Source organism: Ornithorhynchus anatinus, chromosome X4 (assembly GCF_004115215.2).
Source record: "Ornithorhynchus anatinus isolate Pmale09 chromosome X4, mOrnAna1.pri.v4, whole genome shotgun sequence".
In the NCBI taxonomy this organism is placed as follows: domain Eukaryota; kingdom Metazoa; phylum Chordata; class Mammalia; order Monotremata; family Ornithorhynchidae; genus Ornithorhynchus; species Ornithorhynchus anatinus.
Genome location: NC_041752.1, coordinates 7,206,682 through 7,214,658, shown reverse-complemented (window position 1 = coordinate 7,214,658; position 7,977 = coordinate 7,206,682). Strand labels below are relative to the sequence as shown.

Genomic DNA, 7,977 nt, shown 5'->3' with positions numbered 1-7,977 from the left:
CACTTGCTGTGAAGGACGGTGGGACTGGAGAAGTGCAGGGGAGATTTTAGGGAGATCTTGCCTGATGGCTTCAATTTTATCCACTAAATAGGTAGCAAGGAGGCAAAAGGTTGGGGAGATGGGAGGACGTAGTATTTGAGGAGGGAGTGCCAAGCCTGAAACAGCTGGCTCAGGTAATAGGCATGGGAGTGTATAAGGGTGAAATATAATAGTTGAGCAAGGGAGAGGGCAGAGTTAAAACCTGATGTCTGGAATGTGGCAAGCAGCATTCTACAGCTCATGCACAAGAGTGAAGGACACGGACTAGAGAGGTGATCCAGGGCTATGGTATAGTAGTATGATATTAATGGAAGGACAGGGGAATGAGAGACTTGGGTTTATTGGAGAATGGGGTGTTGAGGGCATGGATTTGTGCACCAAAGAAAAGGTAAAATGATAATGATGATGATAATGATGATGTTTATGGTGATGGTGATAATGAAGAAATACTCTGATCATAAGATAAATTGCTGTGGAAACAGGTAGACTGTAGGCTTATTGTGGGAAGGGAATGTTTCTGTTTATTGTTGTATTGTACTTTCCAAGCACTTAGTACAGTGCTTTGCACACAATAAGCACTCAATAAATCTGGCTGAATGAATAAATGGTGCCCAATTCTGACTGACATAGGAAAAAAGGCATGCCTGTTTGGTTATTTTTTCCTTAATCTTTTTTACTTCCAACTATGCTAAGGGAAATCCTAACACTAAACCCAATACTATTCAAGAAACATAAAATTAAGATTTATAAGCACCATGTCACTTGACCTCTCCACAGAGCCAGAGTTCAGCCTATTAAACCCGAGATTCCCAAACTAATGCTTTCCAGTCTTTTCCAATAGAAATGGGAGAAAATGATAGTCGTGATGCAAGATAGATAAGCTGCAGATAGAATATGAGAATGCGTATGCTTTCTTTTTTCACCTGCCAAAGCCATTTGCTTTCTCTCAATGAATATTCTCTCTCTCTCTGTCTCTCTTTCTCCTTTTGTGTCTCTCTTCCCCCTCCCAGGTTTCTCTGCCGGAAGCTTCCCTAGGTTTTAATTAAAAATTCAAGAGAATGAACGCCATTGAAATCTCTTTTGGGATTGTGTTTCTGTTACAGATCACCCTTGGAATCACAGTGAATGTATTCCTTCTCCTGCACTATACCCATATGATCTCCTCTAGCCCCAGGTTCAGCTCCTCAGACTTGATCCTCATCCACCTGGCCTTGGCCAACACCATCATTCTTCTTACCTCTGGGATCCCAGAGGCCATGTCAGCCTGGGGACAGAGAAATTTCCTGAATGATGTTGGCTGTAAAATCCTCAATTATCTGTATCGAGTGGCCCGGGGCCTGGCTATCTGCACCACCTGCCTCCTGAGCATCTTCCAAGCCATCACCATCAGTCCTGGAACCTCCCCATGGGCAAGAGTCAAAACCAAATTACCCCAATGTATTCTCCCATGCTGTGTCCTCTCCTGGATGCTCAATATGTTAATAGAGTTTGATACATTAATGAACATGACAGGCCCCCAAAACAGCAGTCATGCTCAAGTCATGTTGGATCTGAAATATTGCACTAAAGTCAGTTTAGGTGCAGAAATCAACTTGATAATTGTAGTTCTGTTTTCTCTCCGGGATCTGTTCTTTGTGGGATTCATGAGTTTGGCCAGTGGTTACATGGTTCTTGTCCTGTTTAGGCACCACAAGCGAGTCCAGCACCTTCATGGACCCAGTCTCACCCACAGAGAAATGCCTGAGGTCCGAGCAGTTAAGAGAGTCATTGCCCTGGTGACCCTCTATGTGCTCCTTTATGGGCGACAGACAGTCATGCTAAGCATCTTAATAAACATGAAAGAAAAGTCTCCTCTGCTCCTGAAATGCCATGTGGTACTTGGATTCACATTCTCAGCTATGAGTCCATTCTTGATGATTCACAGTGACAGGAGGATGAGAACATTCTGGAAGAAGAAATCTCCTGCCTCCAACATGGATACTCCATAGGATCTTAGGGAAGCCTCCTGTCCCATCACTTAGTGACACTCAGAAAAATGCCTGAAACCCTGATTTCAATCAATCAATCAATCAGTGGTATTTATTAGACACTCACTATGTGGGAAGCAGTGTGGCTCATTGGAAAGAGCACGGGCTTGAGAGTCAGAGGTCATGGGTTCTAATCCCAGCTCTGCCACTTAGCTGTGTGACTTTGGGCAAGTCACTTAACTTCTCTGTGCCTCAGTTACCTCATCTGTAAAATGGGGATTAAGACTATGAGCCCCACGTGGGACAACCTGATCACCTTGTATCCCCCCAGCGCTTAGAACAGTGCTTTGCACATAGTAAACACTTAACAAATGCCATCATTATTATTGTTAGTAAGTGCTTTGGATAGTACAGTACAAAAGTGTTAGTAGACACTGTTGTAGTTAGATGTTACCTATAACAGACTCCTGTCAGTAGTGAACAGGGTTTGATATGAGAACCCCCAATAAAAAGGAAAGTACCTGGCCATTGCCCAGTATGATTACAAATCCAGAAAAGGGATGACACATCAAGAGGAACACAACAATGCAGTTTACTGGCTGGTCTTTACACCGGTGCATGGGCCGGTGGGATCCAGCCCACAGAGCAAATACCATTGTCCCCTAGACCTCTTTCATCCTTTCCAACACTCCTTGTCCCTCCTCAGTTCTACCTCTGATGTCAGTCTAGGTGGTCTGGGGCATTCCTGAGGTGTGTCTGCATATTTTGGGGTTCTTGCAGAAGGTTCATGGCCAGGTCAGCTGATATGACCTTCTTTGGCTGATTCTCTGGAGAATATTTCCCTGCCCCTTAAATACTGTGAAACTCAATAGTTTTCCTGGTAGTAATAGGATGATCAATTCTTTGATGTAGCCTATTGTACCTTCTCCTTTTTGCTTGTAACTGTCCTGATTCCATCATCTTTTGTGTTCTATTTATTATGGTGTAGCTTCTGATAACTGCGTTTTTCTTTCTTTATGGTATTTTTTAAGAGCTTACTATGTGCTAGCCCTGGTCTAAGTAATGAGGTAGATAGAAGCTAATCAGGTTGTACACAGTCCATCTCACACATGGGCCTCATATTCTTAATACCCATTTTCCAGATGAGGTAACCGAGGTACAGAGAAGGTAAGTGACTTGCCCTAGGTTACACAGTAGATAAATAGCAGAGCACGGATTAGAACCCAGATCCTTCTGACTCCCAGGCCCATACTCTAACCACTAAGCCACGCTGCTTGTGTTCATGCCTAAAACTGCCTGCCCCACCCCTTTCTCCTGGTCCTTCCTGTATTCCTCATACATACAGTTTGAGTACCTCAACATCGGCCGTAGGACCCCTCAGTCTGAATGCCTAGTCACTGTAATAGACATGATCCCTTCGTAAAAATCTACAGGGGGAGACAGGCACTAAAATACATAATGGACAAGTACGTAAGTGGAGTGTGGCTGAGAGTGGAGTGAACATCCAGCAATTAAAGGGTACAGAGGATGTTCTTACCCCGATTGCCTTTGCAGAGGTCAGGACAGCAGGTCTGGCTCTTGAAGGGGACTCAACTCTCTAAATTTCAGGTAATGTGTCAGTTGCCTGAGGGAAGATCAATCAATTAATCACTGTTTTTTCTTGAGCACCTATTGTGTGCAGAGCACTGTACTAAGCACTATTCCTTTGGAGTCCAAGCAACTTCAGCCTCCTCCTTCACCCCACCTGGCCGAGGGTGGGAGATGGGGGACAAAAACTGAGTGAAGAGTGGGATCGCCTGGGGGAAAGGGAAGTCAAATCACCCGGCCCCTCCCCCTACACCGGAAACCTAGGATGCGCCAGAGGGAAGGGTCTGCACGTTGTTGCTTGAAGTGTAAGAGTTATCGTCCACCCAGTCCCACCCACCAGATGCTCAGGACTGCCCAGAGGGAAGAGACTCCGGGCTTCTGAACCCCTCCTCACGTGCCCCCGCCCCGTGTACCAAGAACTTAGATCTGCACTGAGGGAGAGGACCCTGCATCCTCATTCCCCCAGCCCCTCATCCATGCATCAAGGATTTAAGACTGCGCAAGGTCGGAATCGCCAATCTCCCCAACACCTCCAACCCCCACCTCTACCCCTCCACACACCGGGATCAAGATGACAGAGAAGCAGAACCCAGAAGATAAAAACGTATCATTCATTCATTCATTCATTCAATAGTATTTATTGAGCGCTTACTATGGGCTTAGTACACTGTACTAAGCGCTTGGAATGAACAAATCGGCAACAGATAGAGACAATCTCTGCCGTTTGATGGGCTTACAGTCTAATCGGGGGAGACAGACAGACAAGAACAATGGCAGTAAATAGAGTCAAGGGGAAGAACATCTCGTAAAAACAATGGCAACTAAATAGAATCAAGGCGATGTACATTTCATTAACAAAATAAATAGGGTAATGAAAATATATACAGTTGAGCAATCACCCATCAACACCTAAGGACTGTTAGCTGTCACCCATTCCCTCCAGACCAACACTTTAAGGACTCGCTAATGGCAACTCAGAATTTGTGTATTACCCCAAACTGGGAGCTACTAAGTCCCCATTTACTGGAGGAATCTGCACTGCACTGGAGGAATGTGTCTACTGATCAATTGCTCCAGCTCCAGACTTTCTTTCCCTTAGGCCCTAACCATAGTTGCCAAGTACCCTCAATTTCTTTCCTCTGATCCCCTCCACTTCTACTCCCCACTCCCGCGCACTCCTCCGCATCCCCCTCCCCACAGGCCGGCCCTCCTCAGTTCACTCCCATCCAACCCTTCCACACCTCTTGTGCTTCCTGCTGCCCTCTCCCAGGTCCCAACCCTGTAATCCTGATCCAACACCACCCCTCATCCCCCTCCCCCTGCACCAGCTCACTCCCATTGACCCCCTTCTTAATCCTTACACTATCCCCACCCCACACACTCTCCCTACAGCCTCAATCAATCAGTAGTATTTTTGAATGAGTACTGAATGCAGATCACTGAGAGAGTACAATACAATTAAATTAGCAGATACGTTCCTTGCCCATAACGAGCTTAAAGTCTAGAGGGGGAAACAGACAGCCTAATGAGGGCTGTGGACCCCTAGCTCGATTATGGGGAAGATTCTCTTCATCCTTAACCTGTTACTGACTCAGTCACTGCTCCTCACTATCACTGAAACTTGGCTCTCCCCAGTGACTCAGTCTTTCCTGCTTTTCTAGAGTAGAGGGGGCATCATCTTCTCTCTCTCCCCAAGACTCACTGGGAAAGAGGGAGAAGTGAGCTTCCTTCTTGCTTCCCAATACCACTTTTCGCACCATTCCACCACCCCCATCTCTGTCGTTTCCTTCGATGGAAGGCCATATCATCCACCTCAACCACCCACTCCAATTACTGGTTAAGGTCATCTACTGCTCCCAGGCCTGACCTCCATTTTTTTAAAAAATCATTTTGATCCCCTTCTCACATCCCTTCTCTTTTTCTAAATCCCTGCACTGATCCTTGGAAACTTCAATATCCACGTAGATGTTCATTCATTCATTCATTCATTCATTCATTCGTATTTATTGAGCACTTACCTGTGCAAAGCACTGCACTCAGTGCTTGGAAAATACAATTCAGCAACAGATAGAGACAATCCCTACCCAACAACGGGCCCACAGTCTAGAAGGGGGACAGGCAACAAAACAAAACAAGTAGACAGGCATCAATAACATCAAAATAAATAAATGAAATTATAGATATATGCACATCATTAACAAAATAAAATAAATAGGATAATAAATATGTACATATATATACAAGTGTGGGGTGGGGAGAAGTGTAGAACAGGAGGGAGAAGGGGCAATGGAGAAGGAAGGAGGAGCAGAAGAAAAAGGAGGCTCAGTCTGGGAAGGCCTCCTGGAGGAAGTGGGCTTTCAGTAGGGATTTCAAGGGGGGAAGAGAGTTAGTTTGGCGGATGTGAGGAGGGAGGGCATTCCGGTCCAGAGGTAGGTCGTGGGCCAGGGGTCGATGGTGGGACAGGTGAGAACGAGGTACAGTGAGGAGGTTAGGCTGGGCTGTAGAAAGAGAGAAGGGAGGTGAGGTAGGAGGGGGCAAAGGTGATGGAGAGCTTTGAAGCCAATAGTGAGGAGTTATTGCTTCATGCGAAGGTTGATAGGCAAACACTGGAGATTTTTGAGGAGGGGGGGTGACATGCCCATGCCCATGTTCCTGATATCCCTTCGGCAGCCTGCAGTTCCTTGGTCCAGTGCTGATACCATAGTAGGGGAGTGCCAGGGAAGGCAGGCGCTACGTGGTTCCCTGCCAGCATCATCTGCAACCTGGCATTAACCTTGATGAGCACTTTGTCACCGGATCTTCTCCACTATCTCCACGACATGTCCAGAACCTTCCTGTCCAATGGACTGTAGGCTTGTTGTGGACAGGGAACATGGCTATCAAGTCTGTTCTACGGTATTCAACCAAACACTTAGTACAGTGCCCTGCATCCAGTAACCCCTCGATGAAAGTGCCATCGATGAATTCCCTCCCTCTTCAAACTCATCCTCTTAGTGTCTTTCTCCCCACCCTTGACTCTAGACTTGTGGCAGGGAACTGGTCCACCATCTCTTGTGCTCTCCTAAGGGCTTGGTACAGTGCTCAATAAGTGAAATCGATCATTAACCCTCTCCCCATTATTTATCAGTCAGTGGTATTTATTGAGCACTAATTGTGCAGAACATTGTTCTAAGCACTAGGAAGCGTACAATAGCAAAGCATTAGTAAACATCAGTTAGAACCTTACAGTCCGGAGGGGAAAACAGACATTAAAACAGTGGAGGTATAGGTGCGTGAGTGCTGGAAAACGGAAGATGAGTTGTCTACCAGATGCTTGAAGTGGAGCAGCGTGTCCTACTGGAAAAGGTTTGGGCCTGTGAGTCGCAATACCTGAGTTCTAATCCCAGCTCTGCCACTTGCCTGCTGTGTGACCTTGGGTAAGTCACTAAACTTCTGTGCCTCAGTTTCCTCATCCATAAAAGGGGAATTCAATCCTTGTTCTCCTTCCTACTTAGACTGTGGAGCCCCATGTGGGACAGGGATAGTCTGATTTCCTTGACTCTACCACAGTGCTTGACATGTAGCACGTACTTAATAAATGCTACAGTTAATTAAAGGGTACAGATCCACGTGCATAGGTGACAGAAGGGAGAGAGGAAATGACTGAGTTCCATGAGGGATGGACAGTGTCCGATCTGACCTTGGATCTACCCCGTGCTTAGAGTAGTTAATAAGTACCATGAGGAAAAAATACTATAAATGAGGGCTTAGTTGGGAAAGGCCTTACTGGAGGAGATGTAATTTTTAGGAAGGCTTTAAAAGGAGGGGTAATAGTGGTCTATCAGTCACTTTCTCAATCAAACCTATGGAGCGTGTACTAGGAGAGCTGATAAACACGTTCCCTGCCATCTATGGTCCAGAGGGCTCAGATATAATGGGAATCCAGACCGAAAGTAGGATGTGGTGCCGGGGGGTGGAGTGTGAAATAGAGGAGATGGAGGTACAGTGAATAGGTCGGCACTGGAGGAGCGAAGAGTGTGGGTTGGCTTTTAGTGGGAAATCAGTGTGCTCCACCTGGAACACTTCATTCCTCTTACCAACCTACTCAAGCAGTCCTAGATTGTAAAATGCTTGAAGGTCACAATGGTGTCTCTCTCGTAATCTCCCCAAACACTTGGTACTGTGCTATGCACAGAGTAAGTGCTCAAATCCTCTTGGGAAGGACAGGCAATCAGTGCTATCTATTGAGCATTTTGCTTCGTGCAGAGCACCGCACTAAGCAGTTAAGAGAGTACAGTATGGTTGGTGCTTACAGTCTAGTGGGATGTCAACTTTTCGTGAACCCAGGAATGGAAAGGGGCTGGGACTGGGAGGGGAACAGCTTAAGGCAGGGCTCCCTTGTTGG

General features: G+C 46.2%; 1 protein-coding gene across 1 annotated transcript; it reads left to right on the top strand.

The window, feature by feature from the left end:
- Nucleotides 1–1,097: 1,097 nt before the first annotated feature.
- Nucleotides 1,098–2,027, top strand: ORNANAV1R3105 (vomeronasal 1 receptor ornAnaV1R3105). Its single transcript, NM_001253497.1, has one exon. It carries the CDS (start codon nt 1,098–1,100, stop codon nt 2,025–2,027), a length of 930 nt encoding a protein of 309 aa, NP_001240426.1.
- The last annotated feature ends 5,950 nt before the right edge of the window (nt 2,028–7,977 follow it).

What these genes read in the sequence shown, in the direction of transcription:
- ORNANAV1R3105 (NM_001253497.1), top strand. Translation starts at nt 1,098, where the DNA reads ATGAACGCCATTGAAATCTCTTTTGGGATTGTGTTTCTGTTACAGATC.